The 21,941-nt window shown below is 44.2% G+C and overlaps 1 protein-coding gene across 5 annotated transcripts in view; it reads left to right on the top strand.

Moving 5' to 3' along the window:
• The window catches only part of PDE1C (phosphodiesterase 1C), a 257,604-nt gene that overhangs the window by 102,601 nt on the left and 133,062 nt on the right, over positions 1-21,941 (top strand). The window contains exon 2 of one of the 5 annotated variants that reach the window (XM_077916501.1): positions 19,854-19,880. The exons of the other annotated variants lie outside the window; for them this stretch is intronic. Coding sequence (XP_077772627.1) covers positions 19,854-19,880 — 27 coding nt within the window. The remainder of the gene's footprint in view (positions 1-19,853; positions 19,881-21,941) is intronic. 5 annotated transcript variants of the gene reach the window in all.

The following is a 21,941-nucleotide window of genomic DNA, read 5'->3' as shown; positions in this document are numbered from 1 at the left end:
AGGACTTGCCGTTCAGAAGGTCGACAGTTCGAATCCCTGCGACAGAGTGAGCTCCCATTACTCGGTCCCTGCTCCTGCCAACCTAGCAGTTCAAAAGCACATCAAAGTGCAAGTAGATAAATAGGTACCGCTCCTGCGGGAAGGTAAACGACGTTTCCGTGCGCTGCTCTGGTTTGCCAGAAGTGGCTTAGTCATGCTGGCCACATGACCTGGAAGCTGTACGCCAGCTCCCTCGGCCAATAAAGCGAGATGAACGCCACAACCCCAGAGTCGGCCACGACTGGACCTAATCGTCAGGGATCCCTTTACCTTTATGCATTAAGTGTAATGTGTAGTTCGACCCCAAATGTCCACTCCCTGCCCTGGGCCTCAAAAACTTAAATCCCTGAGTGGAAAATGGGCCTCACCTTGATTCTACTGCACATTCCAAGTTGCTTAGTGACACTGCCAAGTGAAGATATCTGTGGGGTCTTGCTGTGCCTCCTCAGAATTGAAATATAAATAACTTCATGAAGTTTCTGCTTCAGCATGTTACCTGTCTGATATAGATTGGTCAAATTGTAGAGTTAGAAGCAACCCAGAGGATCATTCTAGTCCAATGCCCTTCAATGTAGGAATATTCAGCTGTCCCATACAGGGATCGAACCTGCAACCTTGGCATTATCACACCAAGCTTTAACCACCTGAGCTATCCAGTCAACAATCTTGTGAATGAACCCTCAGTAAATTCACATGTGGAAACAGCCTATGCTTTATGGGAACTTTATGTTGACTGTTCTCTACATGACTTCCCTTCCTTTGGCCACAAGGGACGACTGACAGCAGGTGACTATGGATGGAGCAATAGTTTCTGAATGAGCAAATAAGCTCATATAATCCCTCCTCTATCTCTATTAGTTGATCTATGATGGTTCATTTACACTTGCCACTTGATGTTGCAGTCATCAAGACATTAATGCAGGGGTCGGCAAGGCTTGCCGGGCATGGGCCAGATCACTCCTGCGGAGATACTCTGTGGGCCGGGCAGGTGCAGCGCGACGCCGGAAATCGCATCTGCACATGTCCGTGGCATCAGAAATCGTTTTTGCGCATGCCCAGATGCCAAAAATTGCACCAGTGCAGAAGCGATTTTCAGCATCTGGGCATGTGCATAAGCTATTTCTGCTGGGCGGACATGCGCAGATGTGATTTCTGGCGTCTGGGCATGCGCAGAAGCGATTTCTGGAGCCGCGGAAGAGAGTCCCCGCGCCGCGCTGTGCCGGTTTAGCGCAGTGCATGGGGACTTGTTGAGCGGGGGACTCAGTTTGGGGGTGGCTCGTGGGCCAGTTAAACGGCCTCCATGGGCCGCTTTTGGCCCACAGGCCTTAGGTTCCCGACTCCTGCATTAATGTCTCTCTGTGTGCGGAGCAGAACACACATATGCTCTGTTTTTCAACCTGAGGCTCAGTAGACTGATTTTCTGGTTAGTTGGTTTATATTGACAGTGGTACATATACCATAATTAATTAAGGATAGTTATCCAGAACTGAATTCTTGTGGCTCTGACTTCTCCTGATAATTTTTTTTAAATATATAAATACACCTACCATGCACAGTTCAGCATCTACATGACACCTTTTGATGTGAGAAACACTTGCATAATTTTTATTTTATTTTTTTACAGTGGGCATCTATGTTCAGTTACTATTTATGTTTAACTTGGCATGTACAGCATATAAATTATGGGGAAAGGTTCTTTATGTCCTTTTCCTGGTAGCTGGATATAAAACTGCCCAGCTGCTTCTTTTATGTCTGCTTTGGGCAAACTCTATTTATTTCCAAAGAGAATTCTCTCATGAGGACTGACAAACTTACAAGGCTGTAAAAACTGTGTTCCGTAGACCACGCTGAGTGTATGTTCACAGTTCCTTACCGCTGCTCTTGACTGAGAGGAGGCCTGAAAACTGTCCATTTCCCAAAGTGGAGAAAGGCTTACGGTTCACACCTTTCATACTTGGGTTTTTCAAATCCTCTTTCACAAATACTGCTAAATAGGTTCCCAGGCCAGCAGCAGAAAATGTGCTCTACCACACCAATGCAACCAACACTTTAGGATGGAATTAACCACAGTGCTAAGTAAGAGACAGGGGTGCTGGGCTGTAGCCAAGCAGGGACCTCTGATGTTTTGCAGCTTTCTCAGCACAGAATATGCCCCCCCCCAATGCGCTGAACTACTTTAAAACTGCTTTCACTTCTGAAAATAGTGGCTACACACCCCTCGGAGGATGAGAAGCAGAATGCCAACAGCCCAGACAGCAGAAGAAGTGAAATGCAGAAAACCCTAAGGGCAGGATGTGGTTTACAGAGGTGGAGTTAATGGGGACAAGCAAGTTTTCTTGGGTCTCCCATTGGTAAAACCTATTTGGTGTTTTGCAACTTTCTAAACTAGTTGCAGGACCTTAGTCAGACCTAGCAGAGTAAACGCAGAATCCACGGAAGCAATTGGCGATTTCGCTTCAGACAGGATAGGCGAAACAGGAACCAGGAACTTGTAGTTAGGTGTTTATTATATACAGTGGACTATTTACAGGAAGAGAACACGGATCTTTTGCTAGCTCTCTCTGACACGACTCACAACTCCTACACTGACACAGAACTCTGAACTCACGAACACTGAACCACTGAACTCTGAACTAACACATTCCAGTTAGTAGGCCATTAATTATCACTCCCTTGAGAGAGCTTGACCAATCAGGGAGCGGTCTCCATGTCTCTGTTATCACCAGGCAGACTTACTCCTTCAGATTGCCTTCTGGCTGTCTGCCAAACCTTAATTGACTCTGTGTGAGTAGCTGCACATACACAGTTTCCCAACAGCAAAAACCATCATTGCATAGGAACACAACAGGGATTTTGAGGGCAGAGGACACCTCAACATGCAGGGCAGGGTGCAGGTATATGATGGCTTTAATGTCAAAGATTCCAGGTGCGTTCGGGCATTCAAATAAAGACAGGGAACAAACTGTGTGGGTCACAATTGCTAACCACCCGGAAATACTGCTCCGTTTAGCTCAATATTATACACGAGACTGGTGTCTTTCCAGGGTTTGAGGCAGGAGTCTTCCCCAGCAATACCTGACGTCAGCAGGGATTGGACCTGGGGCCTTTTGCATGCAATCATGCACCCCATCGCCGAGTCACGGTCTGGACTCAAACTCCCAGGAGCCCCCGCCAGCATGGCCAATAGTGAGGGATGGTGGGAGTGGGAGTTCTGCAACATCTGAAGGGCCAAAGTTAATGTTGGCATGACGGCTCGGAGTGCAGAAGGTGGGGCCAACCTGTCTGGGGTTAGCGCACATGCCCCCATGTAGTCTGTGGCCTCTGGCATTTGGCTGAATGTCCCAGCTCCTGCCAACGTACCAGTTCGAAAGCATGTCAAATTGCAAGTAGATAAATAGGTACCACTCCGGCGGGAAGGTAAACAGCGTTTCCGTGTGCTGCTCTGGTTCGCCAGAAGCGGCTTAGTCATGCTGGCCACATGACCCGGAAGCTGTATGCCGGCTCCCTCGGCCAATAAAGCGAGATAAGCGCCGCAACCCCAAAGTCGGCCATGACTGAATGTCTGAAAACAGCTTCAGCCATTATTTTGTTCTGGCACCAGAGATTCATACTTCTGATGGAAGGAGAAGGTGGCAATACCCAGCTTCCTTGTGTGCCATTGGGAACAGAGAGGCCAGAGCAAAGGTTGAATGGCCCATCCAGCGGAGCCAACCATAACACCATCAGACTAGCCTCTCCCCAGCCTTTGTGATCTAATAATAACCTCCAACAGGAGATTATCAGACCCTTCAAAAAGTTGTTTTGCCGATTGCATTTCCTACCAGTCTCTGTTCTATCATTACGCATGACTCCCTTTCCACCAAACCTCTGAGCTGCAGGTAAAGGTAAAGGGACCCCTGACCATTAGGTCCAGTCATGGCCGACTCTGGGGTTGCAGCGCTCATCTCGCTTTATTGGCCGAGGGAGCCGGCGTACAGCTTCCGGGTCATGTGGCCAGCATGACTAAGCTGCTTCTGGCGAACCAGAGCAACGCACGGAAATGCCGTTTACCTTCCTGCTGGAGCGGTACCTATTTATCTACTTGCACTTTGAGGTGCTTTCGAACTGCTAGGTTGGCAGGAGCAGGGACAAGCAATGGGAGCTCACTCTGTCACGGGGATTCGAACCGCCGACCTTCTGATTGGCAAGTCCTAGGCTCTGTGGTTTAACCCACAGCGCCACCCGTGTCCCGAGCTGCAGGTAGTGAATGGTAATAATAATATAATAATAATTTATTATTTATACCCCGCCCATTTGGCTGGGTTTCCCCAGTCACTCTGGGTAGCTCCCAGAATAATAATAATAATAATAATAATAATAATAATAATAATAATAATGCAATAAAACATCAAACATTAAAAACCTCCCTAAACAAGGCTGCTTTCAGATGTCTTCTAAAAGTCAGATAGCTGTTTATTTCCTTGACATCTGATGGGAGGGTGTTCCACAGGGCGGGTGCCACTACCAAGAAGGTCCTCTGCCTGGTTCACTGTAACCTCACTTCTCGCAGGGAGGGAACGGCCAGAAGGCCCTCGGAGCTGGACCTCAGTGAACGATGGGCATGGAGACGCTCCTTCAGGTATACTGGACCGAGGCTGGTGGGAGGTAGCTATCCCGTAACAAAGCCAAAGGGTTAGGATTTTGAATATTTCTGTGGTGCTCTTCCTTGTGAGTTGTTACGGGATTTCACTTTTGGCAAGATGCTTATGTAAACAGCAGGAGTGAAGGCTGGGGCAGAACAAGCTGATCCCACACAAATGACCTCCGGGTTAACAATCTCACCCCAGCATAGCTTAGTTTTGTCATTTGGGTCATCCACCCAATCAAGAGGGGATTTTTTTCCCTTTAATGCCAATGTGTGGCAGAAAAGCAGTAGAATGGTTGTTTTGTGTGGGCTCAAAATAGTAAATGATCCATGGGCGTAGCTGGGGGGGGGCAGCTTCCCCCTCCCCCCAAATCAAGTAAGGGCAGGGCTTGGAGGACCGGGTGCTTGCAAGCATTGCTCACCAGCTGATAGACAATGTCTGCAAAGCCCTTTTCAAAGTGCTTTGAGTGGAGCTTCTGAAGAGGACGGGGGCTTCTGGAGCTCTGAGAACCAGCTGATTGCCATATCTTCTCCAGAAGCCCCATTCAAAACACTGCACAAAATAATAATAATAATAATAATAATAATAATAATAATAATAATAATAATAATAATTTATTACTTATATCCCGCCCATCTGGCCGGGCCTCCCCAGTACTCTGGGTGGCTCCCAATGGAATATTAAAAACATCAAACAACTTCCCTAAACAGGACTGCCTTCAGATGTCTTCTAAAAGTCAGATAGTTGCTTATTTCCTTGACATCTGATGGGAGGGCGTTCCACAGGGCGGGCGGGCGCCGCTACCGAGAAGGCCCTCTGCCTAGTTCCCTGTAACCTCACTTCTCGCAGTGAGGGAACCGCCAGATGGTCCTCAGAGCTGGACCTCAGTGCTGAAGAATGGTGCTTTGAGAGGCCTCCTGAAGACCCTTGCAGGCTCCAAGGTCATGTGACAAGCATTATGACGTGAGATGATTGACAGGTCCCAGCTGTCCAATTTGGTCCACAAGAGGTAAAGGAGATGGAAAGCTGCCTAGAAAGGTTTCTCGTCCCTGATTTATATGTATTTCATCCTGGTTTCCTGCCTGTATGAATAAAGTTTTCCAGAACCTTCTCAGGGGTGGTTTCACATTTATTGAATCCCTTCTCTCAGGAAAAAACAACTGATTCCCTCCTTGCTGCCTTTAGTAGAACCTTTCTTTTTCTGACTGCTTGTTGACTGAGGGGTCAATTTGGACTGTTACTGTTTCTTGGTGGTCATCTCTTTAGCCCATTGGCTAGCTGGAACAGACAGCATATTTGTATTGCTTTCTCCTAATATTATTGTGTTATTTATTATTTTCATATTGCACATGCTTTAAACTGTTTTGATTAGCTTCTGTATGCTGCCTTTGAAAAACACAGTTTTTTGAAAGGCAGCTAACCATTTGATTAAAGGTATAAATGCATGTGTAAGTATTGCACACAGATTACTTTTCTGGCAGATTTTTTTTATTTTGCCAATTTAGTCAAGCTAAAATGGGTGTAAGAATGATTTTCCCCACTGCCTTTCTGCTGCCATCCTCTCCATTCTAGATAATACAGCATTTAAAAAGCATAGCTAGTCCCCCCTCCACCTCCCCACATTGCAGAGGAGGAGGAAAGAAACCGGTTTTAATCTTCTTGCCTGCCTGTGGGATTAGAGTGCTAAATTGCTCGATTCATAATGGCTCTTACTCCATCCCTAGCATACTCTCAATGCAGCTGAAAAGGAAATGGCAAATGGGGTCTCTTGACGGAAACATCTGCCCCCCTTTCTTTCCTAGCCCATATTCTCCCTTGAACCGCTATGTGGCCTCTTGCTTTTTCACACAGCGGATGAGCACAAATATATATGCCGCAAACAGTGGTGGCTCCTGAAATATTGGCCAAGCCGAGTTTTCAGTCTCCTTAAAGCATTCCCTCTGTTTTCCTTTACTTACTCAAGGAAGTCCCTTAAATTCTGCAAATATTTGAGCTTTCCACTGCAAATGCTTATTTAGGACCCAGCCAGGTTTGGTAGAAATGGGAATCGGGCTCTTAATTGCTTTTAGCATAGAAAAACCAACCTTTTGTTGCCTGAAGGTAATTTGCTGAGTGTGTGCCCCCGTAACATCTGATATAAGCAAGCATTTGTGAGTTCCACAATCCATTTTCTTCTTTCAGAACAAGACGGTACTGCAAATACTGGTAGTCTCTGCATTCTCTTTTTCAGTGATCTGTCATGACGTGATTGGCGGGCGGCAGTGGCGGGGGGAAGAGAACCCCCTGAAAGGGTGACTAACACAGTAGGCCTTGTCCCCTAGGTATTTTAGCTGGCACCAGGGAGTGGAGGTTTTCAAAGGTCCTCAGAAAGCCCCGCTTTGTCTGGAGATCTGTAAATTATTCAATTTTTAAGTTAAAAAATATATAAATATGCTAATTCTTTTCCAGAGGTGTGAGAGCTGCTACTTCTTTCTCTGTCTCCCCTCCCCGCCTTCCTAAATCTCTGGAGAATTTGGCTGTATAACAGAGTCAATGTGCCAATGCTTTCAGTTGCAGCCATTTTAACCAGTTCTAAGAATCACATCTATGATCTGAATGAATAGAGCAAGGGATATTTTGTCTATGAATTCAATGACAGAAGACTCGACTGTGTTGGCCAATGTGACTTGCACATTTCTGTCGATCTCTGAGATGCAAAAAGGGAGTGAAATTCTTGTAAATTCACTTTAAAGCCATTTTGCATGTTGTTGAGGCAATAAAAGCTGTGCCTTGGTTAACAACAGGCACACAAGTTGTGGCTTCAGATTCAATCTGGCAAAGTTTATTCATACAGACAGTTTAAAAAGCAACATGTGCAATAATCTATAGCCAGATCCTATGCAGATTTAGTTGGAAGTAAAATCCACTGAGCTTAGTTGCACTTATTCCCAAGTAAATGTATATTGGATAGTAGCCTTAAAGCCTGATCCTTTGCATATTTACAGTGCTACCTTGGGTTACAGACGCTTCAGGTTACAGACGCTTCAGGTTACAGACTCCACTAACCCAGAAATAGTACCTCGGGTTAAGAACTTTGCTTCAGGATGAGAACAGAAATCGCGTGGCGGCAGCGGAAGGCCCCATTAGCTAAAGTGGTACTTCAGGTTAAGAACAGTTTCAGGTTAAGTACAGACCTCCAGAATGAATTAAGTTCTTAACCTGAGGTCCTTCTGCCGAGGGCCTTCTGGCGGTTCCCTCATTGCGAGAAGCAAAGCTACAGGGAACCAGGCCTTCTCGATAGTGGCGCCCGCCCTGTGGAACGCCCTCCCATCAGATGTCAAAGCGATAAATAACTACCTGACATTCAGAAGACATCTTAAGGCAGCCCTGTTCAGGGAAGCTTTTAATCTGGGATATTTTACTGTATTTTTGGTTTCTATGGAAGCCGCCCAGAGTGGCTGGGGAAACCCAGCCAGATGGGCGGGGTACAAATAATAAATTATTATTATTATATTATTATTACTACTGTATGTAGAAATAAATTCAACCAAGTTCAATGAAAGCAAAAACGCAAAAGATTTCAACCTAATTATTGGCAAATTCCACTGAAATTAGTGAACGTGTTTTGGATTGGGGTGTAAATTAAATTTATTCAGTGGCTTATTGATCAGGAGCATTTATAATCTGTTCTTTATCGCACTAGATTCCAGGGCATATCCCAGGCGCCATGCAAACCATCTGAGCAAGCCCAGAAAAGATGAGGCTTACAACATGGAAAAAATTACTTATTTACAAACATAACAAAAATGCTCCTAAACAAGAAAGCATCAAAAGGTTCACAACCGAATAAAATAATTTCCACATACATCGTAATAAGATCTAAAATAAAGACACAAACAATTAATATAAATAACAGCAACAACCCACTCTGTCCTAAATGATACCCCAACCCAAGAGTCCGTTCAGCAGTCTCAGCTTTTGTAGCTGGAGTCAGTCCAGGCCTTGCCCTCCCAGGCGAAGTGTGAAAAGGCTTGCAAAGCAGGGAACAGGTCTTTCAAGACTCGCAGCCATATTGTTCTGAAAAGTGCAAATTGGAAAAGTTTATTTCAACTCCTCCTTCTGATTTAGACAGATGAGGGATATATCATCAGGCCGACATTTCCCTTTGAAGACAGACCCCATAACCTCAGTGAGCCTGGATTCTGTGGCTGGTGGCTCAGACCGTCAGCTGAAGAAGCAACGGAGGAAGTCGGAAGTATGCATTATGAATCAATCAAAAAAATGATATGTCAAGGCAAAGTTAATTAAAAAGCCCAAGATCCTGGAAGGTGAAGGAATGATAAACTTCACCTCAGTCCATCATGCAGTTTATTATTCAGTCATGTCATTTTATGTCAACTTAAATCCTAGCAAGAAAAGACGAGGCAGAACAGTCTTGTTCAGCACTTCACTGTTGACTAGAAAATAATGGGCATCATCTCCTCAAAAGCCAGGCTAATAAAAAGCACCTAACTTCTTTGCTCGTGGCAAACATGAATCATACCCACTGCCTATCCAACAGCTATGATGTCTTTTCCAAGCTTAACGTAAGTAAAACATTAAATAAACAGGCTCTTTTCATCTGTGTGCCACCCAGGAAATATTTATATTGAAGCTTGGAATATATACAGGCTTACCAGAAATAAAATAGCAAAAGTAATGAAAACAAGGTTGACCATAATGAACCTGGGCAAAGCACTGACCCTGCCCAACCTGCGCACCGCGAAAAATGGGAAAGGCATCTTTGCACTGTTCCTGCGTGTGGCCCCTGCTTCGGCTTGCTGAACAGTAATCCCACTGTTTCAGCCTCTGTTCCAGAGTTGGGAAAAGGGTCTGGCACAAACACGAGATTTATAATTCTGCGTCATGCCAGCTGTCAAGTAGCAGACAGGCGGGTGGCAGCAGCGGCGGGGGGTGGGGGTGGGCGCAACAATAACAAACAAGAGTCTGATAGGTTTACCAGGGCTTAGAGCAAGATGCAGATTTGCTTCTGCAACTTTGAAAGCCGTTGCGGCCTGGCCAGATGCAATTCCAAACCTTTGGATCTTTCCCCAATATTCAGCCCGGATGGCTGCGACTCCTCCTGTTTTTGTAGCTACCACCCCAAACAAATTGCAACTGGGCAACTGTCCATGGGTCTCCGCAGAAGTTTCCATGTGTCAACGAATGCAGCACCGGGGCACCGACTGAGCCATGAAACCCACACCCTTTCATCCCCCTCAACCTCCCCCCCCCCGGCCGTGAAGTGCATTTAATAGCCTTGTTCTTTAAGTAGGAGTGGGATGAAAGCAAAAGATGCTTTCTTGACTTCGAGCAAAACAACATGTGCTGTCACGGCTTGTTCTGCTGATTGTCCTTATTCCCAAAGGAGAGGCGGGAGGATTTGCCTTCCTCCCCCATGACAAAAGGTGCTTTCGTAGGTTTCGTTTTTCCTAGGCAGGTCGGGAGGATGCAACTAAACAATGTAAAGGAAACACGTATGCACCCTCTGTGCTAAAAATATAGTGAGATGAAGGAAGCCGATTCGTATCAGCGATGGGTTTTTGGTCCTGCCATGCAATGTATTGCACATTTGTCGGGGTTTAAGGGGGGGGGGGGAGTCATTTCCACCTCTCTGTTCATTCCTTAAGGAGCTTTGCAGTTTGCCTATTGAAGGAGAAGCTGTAATTAAAGTGGGTGCAATAGGGGTGAGAATTTGCAAGGAGAGGATGACCCACATGTTCTGTCACTACAAAACAGATCTAACAGATAGCTACTCGAAAAGACTGGATTTTATTTTTAATCTAAGTGTGAACAAATATGTCTTCAAACAGCAACCGGTGACGATGTACACAATAGTTACATGGGTGAGTTTGTGTGTGGGAATTAGAAAACACGATGGAGAATTATCTCAGCCCTTAGTTTTTGTGATTTTCTTCCGTTTTTAATCAAAACCCCACAGCGATTTGATTAATAGTGTGTGTGTGGAATGCAGACAAATGTGCATTATATATTGATAAACAGGAGCAGGCGTGCAGGGGAGATTTGATTAGGTGCGTATTTAAAGCTAAATCTATCAAATTCACACTTTCAAAAACAATATGAAAACTGAAATGCAGCCATCCTTTGACGTTCATGCTTATTCCTCCCCTAAATGAATAACTGTAGTTGAAATATCAACAGCAAAGGACTTTGAATACTCAAAAGTGCTACAGAAATGATAAACACTAACTGCAGTTGTGGCTTGTTGTTGTTGTTTGTTTAAAAAAACTGTTTCACTTTTTCTATTAGGCCTAGGTAGGTGGCAAGCTCCTGAAAATTCCGCAAATTAAAAAACACACAACCTAATACCAGTAAAATTAATAAATAAAACTAACACACCCCCAGTTCTCTAACTGCTCCCAGTCATACAGAAGCTGGAATATACTGGCAAACAGTTGCAATTTGATTTATGCTGTTTATTAATAAAGGCAGTAATACTGTTTAGTTTTTGCACCATTAATTTTACTGTAATGGCAACAGCATTAGTAGAAAATGCATGGGGTATTGATTTTGCATATTGAGCTGCCTGGCAGAGAAGATTTCAATTTATTTAAATGACCCCATTAGTCTGCAGGGAGTTTAACTCTTGACATAGGTGACTGTAAAAATAAGAGTTGATAATCAATGGAGTAAAATAATGGCTTTACAAATATTATATTCCTGCTCCTCTTGCTTCCACCACTATTGGTCCGGATCCAAAGGTCTGTGCAACGTACTCTGATATGCACAGTATAGGTTCTCTAGTCCCTGTACTGGAAGCAGCCTGATTCCATGCTAACCTAGATAAACCACTTCCTGCCCCCAAATTCATATACAGTGGTACCTCGGGTTAAGTACTTAATTCGTTCTGGAGGTCCGTACTTAACCTGAAACTGGTCTTAACCTGAAGCACCACTTTAGCTAATGGGGCCTCCTGCTGCTGCTGCGCCGCCGCAGCCCGATTTCTGTTCTCATCCTGAAGCAAAGTTCTTAACCCGAGGTACTATTTCTGGGTTAGCGGAGTCTGTAACCTGAAGTGTATGTAACCTGAAGCGTATGTAACCCGAGGCACCACTGTATATACAGCTGACATAGCTTCTGGGCAAGAAACTGTTTGACACAGCAGCAGTTGACAAGGCAGAGTCTGGCTTCCTCATCATGAGCATCCCTGCTGCTTACCAGGAGGCAAGGTGGGAGGGGCAGGAAGGTCAGTGTGGTATGGGGATGGTGGCAGGAGGGTTGGGTCACCTCTGCCGCTGTGCTTGCACTGCACTAAGCTCCTGTAGCACCCTGCTTGTGGTTAATGCTTAGCTGGAATGAAATATTCAACGCAGCAATAGAGAAATTAAAATAATAATTTATTTGTCAGACAAATAAATGATAGGCACAGTGATATATGGTTACCAAAGCTCTGCCCCCTCCAGCCCTGATGGCCAGCACTTATATTCCCTCAGCCCAGCCCCCTTGCTCCTCCTTTGGCTGCCTCTGTCCAATCAGCCTGGTTGAAATTCCTATTGGCTGTATGCTAGAACCAATCATAAAAGATACACCCATTTCCTATTACCTTTTATGGGAGACAAAGAGCTATATTTCCTTCTATCCATAAATGGCAGACAAGTAGCCATATATCTTACATTTGCCTCGACAAGGCACCTTAATTACCAGATCATCTTTGCCCTATGGCCCTATTGCCCTATTGCCCTATTCACTCCAAAACAGATGGCTAAAACAGATGGCTCATGGTAACAGAGATCTTGGGTTCACCTTCTCACACACCATCAATGAAATAAGAATCTAACATAAGAATCTAACATTTCTTACTTTCTAAATCCTTTGCATACTTACATTTAAGCCAATATATTTCATATATAGCTTTTTAGAAGGAAAGGAACTTAGTAAAAACAGTTTCCAAAAGCAACCCCTTAAATTTACACCCCCCTTTCAAGCCAGCTGCTGTTCCTATTAGCTCTTGCCCTTTAACCTTAGGAAGATGTGGCTCGAGTCTGATGGGAGGCACAATAATTCTTACTATTTACCAACTCTTAATTAGTGTTTTTGCAGCTTGATTGTATTCTGTAATTTGTATGGTCAGTATGACCTTTTGCTCCTAGCCTGTAATTTCCTTTTACAACCCTGAGGTACTGCTATAGATCAGGGGGGCCCTTGATCAAAAATATAAACAACTGCCAGAGTACTCAGCCAGCTGCTTTATGTCTGGCATGAAACATACAAACATTTGCAAATATATATTTTTAAGCTCATTTTAAAATACAAGCCTTGATCAGATGCCTCATTCCCTGTACATCTCCCCTCTCCCTCTTACCATATAACTCCGGTCTTGAATGACCTACATTGGCTCCCAGTACGTTTCCGAGCACAATTCAAAGTGTTGGTGCTGACCTTTAAAGCCCTAAACGGCCTTGGTCCAGTATACCTGAAGGAGCGTCTCCACCCCCGTTGTTCTACCCGGACACTGAGGTCTAGCACCGAGGGCCTTCTGGCAGTTCCCTCACTGCAAGAAGCCAAGTTACAGGGAACCAGGCAGAGGGTTTAAAACCTCACTTGCTGTTTGTGTTAACTCTACTTACCTATAGCGTTCTGCAAGACGTTCTGATGTTTAGATTGTTGCGTTCAAGATGCAATGAGAATACAGTATGGAGACAGACATGGTTGGGCATGCGTTAAGTGGTCGATATGTAAATGTTGACAGATATTCCAAAACGATGAATTATAAATCTCATAAAAAAGAATTATCACATCCTAGAGAATTAATCCAGTTTTAAATGCTCTCGTTCTATTGATCTCATTTGAGCTCCACATGTTCCTTGAGAATTAACAGCTAAAGGAAGAGTGTTGTGAATGGACTTTTTCATCTCATGTGCCATCAGCAGCAATTTTGCCAAGGCTAGGGATGGGGGCGTGTGTGTGTGTGTGTGTGTGTGTGTGTGTGTAAATGTGGTTGTTGGCACAAAAGGTGAACCTAGCTAATTCACACTTTCTAAAACAACAGATGAACTAAAACTCAGCCATCCTCCTGAATTCGCACATGTCTGTATTTTGCAACACAGTTCTCCCACCAAGTAATGTGTACAAAAATGCATATTACTAGTGTAAAGTGTGCATTAAATGGCTATATTACTGAAAGGTATGATATAAAAATGCATTATAAAGGGGAACCTGCTTTGCAAAAATGTGTTTATTAGGTTAAAGCACATACAAACATGTGTATATTGGGATAAATTTGCTGAAGACTTTTAATGACATAGAAATGAATTTAAAATTGGGGGAAAATGGAGAGAAACCAAAACTGAGAAAGTCACCCATCCCTAGAGAAGGCCCACAACTCCAAAGGTTCAAACTTTGACATGAGTAACATTTGGATTCTATAACATGTATAATGCCATGAGTCACCATACTTTAAAAACTGGTGATAAATGTACAAATTAACTTTTAACATGACAGGTTCAAAGTGGCGCTCACTTGGCTGGGAAACAAAAAAGATATTCTCACTTGCAAATTTGCTCAATTTACTTAAGAAACATTAGATACAATAAATAGAGAGAGGTGCAGTGTCAATTACTAAAGAGTTATCTGGAGTTGAGCTTAACTTAAAGCAATTCAGATTATTTTTAAAACCTGAGTAGGAGTGAAGAAGCAACTCGTTTGACTAATATAAAATCATGTGGTAAAGTAGAAGGGGGACTATTCTTCTCGGAAATTGACTCCCCCCCCCCATTATTTTATGTGGAGAAAAACCCTTCCACTTTTTCCAGATCAAAATCAAAATGTTTATTCGGCTTTACGCCCATCATGAAACACAACACAACAAAACAAATAAAAACAAATCAGATCAAATAAAACAGTGGACTCGTACAAGCCACAAGTAGTATAACACAGTTCTCAACTCAGAAGGACAGATATTAGCCATTCATAAGAAAAGTTTAACATTAAGATTTAAAAAAAATAAAATAAAAAATTTAGGCACTACACTAAAATCAATATCTCATGTAATTATAGAAAATTCTTATAACTATCAATAATCAGCTAACATTCCATTCCGTCTCTTGTACGAGAGGACGGCTGTTAGGAATTTAGCAACCTGTAGGGTGATATAAGGATCCACATCTTGAAGAACCCAGGCCAGCTGTAGGTCTACTGATTTGTCAGCCATAGGCTGGATTATGGAGTTTAGTATACTAGCACGGGCTGAACTGTACAAAGGGCAGATAAACATAACATGATGTAGAGATTCAGATGTTTTCATTTCACACGCACACATTGAAGGGACTTGGCCCTTAGTGAATCTATGTCTCAACACGTTTGTTGGAAAGACATTAAACCTAGCTCTAATGAAGGCATATCTGTGAGACGCGGCCGTAAGCGATGTTAAGTAGGACGGAGCGCGGTAGATAGGGGTTATGCCGAAATTTAATGGCGAGCAGACTCCACCACCAGCTACGAAATTTTGGTATAGCTCCGCATCATCCAGCCTTTGATTTATACACCTTTTTGCCACATTTAGATCCAGTTTGAGCAATTCAGTGGGCGAGATCTCATAGGACAGCAATTTGGCATGGATTTTTCCTGACCACAAATTGGTGAAGTCATCTCGCCACATGCATTGAATGAGATAGTGGTTCGGGAGTTTATGCCATAGGGATATCCAATAATTCAAAACTCTCCTCCATATAACTAACTCCACTGAGGGGATCTTCATTTCTAAGCGAATGGCCGCATTACTTACGCATGTTGGTAATTTTAGAAGTCGGCGTAAGAATTGGCTTTGAAGTGACTCTAAAGGTGAGAGATTTGCAAAGGCAGCCCATAGAGGTGCAGCATAGGCCATTGTGGCCATCACTTTGATGCTATACACTTTCAAGGCCGCAGGGATGAATAAGGCCCCCTCAGAGTAGAAAAAACGGAGGAGGGAGTGTGATAGGGCTTTTGTCTTGTTTTGAAGATATTCAACGTGCGCTTTCCACCCTAAATTATATTGAAAATAAATTCCTAAATATTTAAATTTATGTACTTGTTCGATTTTCATGCCCTCCAGTTTCCATGAATAAAGTTTTCGACTCCTTGAAAATATCAGTACTTTGGACTTGGAATGGTTGATAGTCAGATGATTAGAATGGCAATATGTCGCAAAAATCTTTAGTGCCCTCCTTAAACCCACTCTGGAGTAAGAGAGTAGTACCGCATCATCTGCGTAGAGAAGTAAAGGACAGCGGTAATCTGCTATACGAGGGGAGTGGATAAATTTTTGAGAGTCGGCTAATGGGTTCCTCATATCGCTGATAAATAAATTAAAAAGAAGAGGCGCTAAAATACAACCCTGGCGTACACCCTTATTTACTGGCACTGGGTTAGTCAGATCTCCAGCAGGGGATAATCTCACCCTGGCCACGGACCCGGCATGAAGTTGGGAGATAAGCCACAATAACCTTCTATCTATTCCCCAACAAGCAAGTTTATCCCATAGTAATTTCCTCGGAATACTATCAAACGCAGCTTTCAGATCTATGAAAGCTGCGCAGAGTTGGCCCCGTCGAGGTGTCGAGTATTTCCGGGCTAAGTGATAAAGAATAATTGCCTGGTCTGTTGTGGATCGGTTTAATCTAAATCCAGCTTGCTCATGTCCAATCAGGTCAGCCTCAACTGACCACTTCATCAGCCTTGCCAGCAAAAAACGGGCATATATTTTCCCAATGGACGATAGCAGACTGATATTCCGATAATTCCCTGGGTCACCGGGAGGGCCTTTTTTGTAGACAGGAATTATAATGGCCTCCTTCCACATTCCTGGTATTAAGCCCGTGGCATTTATTGCGTCGAACGTTTTAGCTAAAATCCCTGCCCACCATGCAGAATGAAGCTTTATAGCCTCAACAGGGACCAAATCTGGCCCAGGGGCCTTACCAGTTTTCAGCTCAGCTATCAATTCTAGGATTTCAGCAGGGTCGGTATTAGGCCAGACTTCACTTCCAAGGGCCGCTTTGTATGGTCTGTTGAAGTTGTGAGCTGCAGTCACATGAACCAATGCAAACCTCTGCATTTGACAGCTTTCCCTCACATTGTTCTGCTGTCATAATTAATTGCAAAGTTATCCCTGTACTGGCTGTAGGTAGTTGCGTCCCAGAGAGGCATTTGTGAATGGTCTTGAAGATATTGCCATGATCACAGTAATGGGCAAATCCAAGATGCTGGCAAATTCCAGTCCTGAGAACTTTAATGCATCTTAGACAAAATTGCAGCAATCTTACCTTAAAGTGAAACGATCTATTTTTTCCTTTCTTTGAACCTCCTGCACCCACATATTGCAGCTTCCCATTGTTAGCAAGAAGGCTTGTTTTTATGCCTCTGTATATTCCTGACGTGGGTGGCGCTGTGGGTTAAACCACAGAGCCTAGGACTTGCCGATCAGAAGATTGGCGGTTTGAATCTCTGCAACGGGGTGAGCTCCCGTTGCTTGGTCCCTGCTCCCACCAACCTAACAGTTCGAAAGCACGTCAAAGTGCAAGTAGATAAATAGGTACCGCTCCGGTGGGAAGGTAAACGGCGTTTCCGTGCGCTGCTCTGATTCGCCAGAAGCGGCTTAGTCATGCTGGCCACATGACCCAGAAGCTGTACGCCGGCTCGCTCGGCCTGTAAAGCGAGATGAGCGGCGCAACCCCAGAGTCGGCCACGACTGGACCTAATGGTCAGGGGTCTATGTGTATCGCTTACTATTATGAAATCCCATGGCTGGCTGTTTCGAAGATCTGCTGTCATATCTCTAAGAAAAGGCATGAACAAAAAGGGCATGTTGAAAACTCGCTCCCAGTGGTCAGATTCTGGGCTCCTGTACTGAGGAGGGAAAAGGAAGTTCAAGCAACAAGTTCTTACCATTGTATCGGGGACTTTTTGAGCGTCAACAGCTTACATTTTTTCAGGGGAAGTATTGGGAATCACTTTGAATGGGAGGCCATTGAGAGGATAAAATGGGCAAAACCCCTGTCAATTAAGGGCAGTGGCAAGATGGCAAAATTGGGGAGAGGAGTTGGGGAAAGTCACTAGCATCACGTGTATGCCAATCACTTGATGACTGTAACATCAAATGACAATGTGTGCATATGTCTTAGCAGATCAAATACTTTGCTGGGTCAGACCAAGGGGCTGTCTGAACCCTCCTCAATCTGGTGCCCTTCCTATATTTTGGACTACAGCCACCATGGCTGCGGCTGATGGGATTTGTAATCCAAAACATATGGGAAGGGTGGTTGATCTAATTACCCGGTGTGGTCTGCTCTGATTGGCAGGGCTGTTCCTGGGTTTCAGCCCCTGTCACCAAAGGCTCATTAGGTGTAAATGTGGGAAATCAAACTTGAGACTATTAAAAACATATGCTCTTCTACAGAGGTACAGACCCTCTGCAGCTCACCTAAGAATCATTGAGTGGTGAGAGGTGCAATCAGCCCTAAAAATTACACAGGTAAAGGTAAAGGTAAAGGGTCCCCTGATTGTTAGGTCCAGTCGTGGCCGACTCTGGGGTTGCAGCGCTCATCTCGCTTTATTGGCCGAGGGAGCTGGCATACAGCTTCCAGGTCATGTGGCCAGCATGACTAAGCCGCTTCTGGTAAATCAAAGCAGTGCACAGAAACACTGTTTACCTTCCCGCCAGAGCGGTACCTATTTATCTACTTGCACTGGTGTGCTTTCGAACTGCTAGGTTGGTAGGAGCTGGGACAGAGCAATGGGAGCTCACCCCATTGTGGGGATTCGAACTGCTGACCTTCTGATCGGCAAGCCCTAGGCTCTGTGGTTTAACCCACAGTGCCACCCGCGTCCCCTAAAAATTACACAAGAGAGTATAAATTGTCTTCCTGTAATATGTCTGTCATTCTCTTTGTGGCAGAATCATATATAGGTGATCTGTTCAGTATGGAAATCCCTGATGTAACAGGGCACCAGGCCTTTAGCTGTGTATTCCCCATTTCCATGTACATAAGGCAGGCACCAAATCTGATTATATTCTGGTCCGTGCTAAGAACATTCTTTTTTACCTGAGACTTATCTCATTTAAGGCCCACCTGTACTCCCCCCCATACATTCTTCTTGAAGTCCATATATGTTGCTGTAATTGTGATTCATGATTTGCATTTTAACTTATTACCTATTTTGTGTGCAGAGTTTACTATACACTGTTTATATGCATCAGTTTAAAGCGGTATATTAATCCATTGCTCTTCAGTTGACTTTTGTACAGTGGTGCCCCGCAAGGCGAATGCCTCGCAAGACGGAAAACCCGCTAGACGAAAGGGTTTTCCGTTTTGGAGGTGCTTTGCAAAAAGAATTTCCTATGGGCTTGCTTCACAAGACGAAAATGTCTTGCGAGTTCCTGCAGGGTTTTTTCCCTCCCCCCCCCTTTTCCCCAAGCCGCTAAGCCGCTTATCAGCTGATCCGCTAAGCCGCTAAGCCACTTAACAGCTGATCCGCTAAGCCGCTTAACAGCTGATCGCTAAGCCGCTTATCAACTGATCCGCTAAGCCGCTAAGCCGCTTATCAGCTGATCCGCTAAGCCCGCTAAACTGCTAATAGCGCTAATCCGCTAAGCCGCTAATGGGCTTGCTTCGCAAGACGAAAAAACCGCAAGACGAAGAGACTCGCGGAACGGATTCTTTTCGTCTTGCGAGGCACCACTGTACTGTTCTTCAGGGTTGCTGCTCAGAGGCTGCTTCTGTCCACTTCAGTTGCTAAGTTCTAGACAGCCTTGGTGATTGATGATCCGACTTTTGTGGGAGTTATGCTGAAAATACAAACAAATAAATAAATGCCAACGAGAAATGAGAGGTGATCGCTGCTATATAGACCAGACTGGGGGCAACTGCTCTTGTGTCTTGTGTTGTTTTCAGCTGTAACATGCAAATGGAAGATTTATAATACCAGGGATTTTTATTGCCTGGTTATGATGACTGGAATGGTGGATATGCATGGTAGAAAAATGGCACATTTGTTTTGACTCCAAGGAGTTACCTGGTCTGGAGGTTCCTCCTCAACAAACTTGTCCTTCAGATCTTATGCTAAAGCTTCACCTCCTCCCATTATTGAAAACACCGATCCATTTACATCTCCACCCACATCCTAGGTTGACCCTACTTATTCCTCATGTTTATTTATGTTCTTTTTCTGCAGGAGAAAATATAAGAAAACGTCACAGAGGTAGGTATCGATCGCAGAAGAACTCGAAGGCATTTGGCAGCGGGGGGAGTTGGCAGAAATTATTTGTTGTTGTTTTAGTATTGGTCTTAGTATTGGTCAACTTCTGCATGTACCAAGAACAGGCAAAGTAAACCCATGGATAGAATGCATCCCACTAGAGCTTTCGTGCCCCTGATCTTCTACTGCAACTCACCCATGGCTTGGTTGTTACAAAAGCATTAAGAGCTCCTTCAAGGTCTTGTGCTCCCAACTTCTGCATGATCCAAACTGGTATTGGCTGGTTGGGAGTAGATCTGTATTGATTAAACAAACCCCTTAGGGATTCAACGGGACCTCTGGTTAAATAAGAAATGTAGCATTTGACATGTATGTTGGGACCTTAATAAACCAATACCCACTTTCTTTGGAGAAATCTGCCTGCTTTATCTTTTATTGTGCTATAAAACAGACATCAGCTGTGACCTTGTAATTATCAGGTGACTCTGCTTTATATAAGGAAATACTTGAAATCATGCCATGCCGTAATGATGCAGCCTAATATTATGTATTGCTACACGCCACCCCTATCTCTGAGCGGTGCAGGATTCCAAGGGTATAGGCATTTTCCCAGAGTTTGTGTTTCCTTTGGAAATGAGGCACAACACAGACTGTGGTGTCTTTATTATATATGGTTTATTCACACATATATACAACCTGAGACTATGATGAAGGGGCTCACACCACTACTCTCCAAGATATTCTTGCTTCTCCCATGCCAGCAGAAATCAGCCATGGTCTACTGTTCCTTTGTCTAGCTTCATGCATTTAACAGACTGCCCCATCTATCAGGAGTTATGGGGAATCTGGCACCCCCAAACCCTGGCACCCACAACTCATAACGTTATTACCACTCAGAAGTCAGCCCCACCAAGTCCAACAGGACTTGCTCCCCTAAGTATAGATAAGATTACAGTTATTGTCGGCCTGTGCACATTTTCTTGGGAGTAAATCCTCTTAACCCCAGTGGGATAGGACTTAAGGAAACATTCTGAGTAAACATGTAAAGAGGAGGCTGATAGTTGTCTTCCTGTAACTTTGCCAGGGGAATCCTAAAAAGAGGCCTGGTTGATTTTGATCTTGACTTTGTTCTTTCCGACGCTTCCTTATGATTTGCTTTTAAATATTATGAATTTGAACTGACAACAGTAAATTTAGTGCTAAGTGGCTCACTCTTTGCGCTCTCTCTCTCTCTCTCTCTCTCTTCTTGCCCCCTCCCCAATAACAATGGGAAAAGGTGGATCCAAACTATCATGTTTTTCACAGCGTCACTGAAATTTCATGTGGCTGCCTAACCTTTTAAAATGTTGGTTGAAAGTTGGGTATGCTAATGGCAACTTTCCTTACCAATGGAGATGTTATCTGAATCTTCCTCCGAGGTTCAGGTCATTCCTGTTAGTTGCTGACAACTGCCAGTTCTCATTACCATCTCCGGGATCTGAAGGAATTCGGCACATGGAAGAGACAGAACCTCAAAGACTCTACTTAGGACTTATCCAGACTTCCTTTTGTTCCGCTACTTTTCCCCAGGGAAAACCTCTTTTTAGCATTCATTCTGAGCAAAACAGTAGTTCAGGTTTTCTCTGCACTGACGTTTTCTCGGATTTAGAGCTAAAGAGTGGGTTTTCCCTGGGCAAGGGGTGGGACAAGGGGGGGGGACTATTCAGAGCTATGCCTAGAAAGTGTGGGTCACTGAGTGGCAGAAAACCACTCTGACCCATGTTTTCTATGCAACGGGACAAGCAGAAGTGTGAACAAGCCGTGAGTGTGTTATTCTACGTGGCTTGTAGGCTGCTCTGGCGAGTCTTTTATGCTGGCTTGGGGATCTGTTTGCTGAACTGCAGAGCAGAAGAACTAGTCCTTCTGTAATAAACTGGGCCTCCATTTCTCACTGCAGTGTACTGATTATATACCTTTATGCAACATAATGTTGACCCCCTTTCAGGTTGTAAGCGTCTATATTTTAGGAACTGCCCAATTATCTTAATTGTAACTGTTGTAAGTATCGTATTTTAAAACTGGTTT

This window comes from Podarcis muralis, chromosome 12, assembly GCF_964188315.1.
Source record: "Podarcis muralis chromosome 12, rPodMur119.hap1.1, whole genome shotgun sequence".
NCBI classification, from domain to species: Eukaryota; Metazoa; Chordata; class Lepidosauria; order Squamata; family Lacertidae; genus Podarcis; species Podarcis muralis.
The sequence above is the reverse complement of the archived record's forward strand: the minus strand, read 5'-3'. Positions and strand labels throughout refer to the sequence as shown.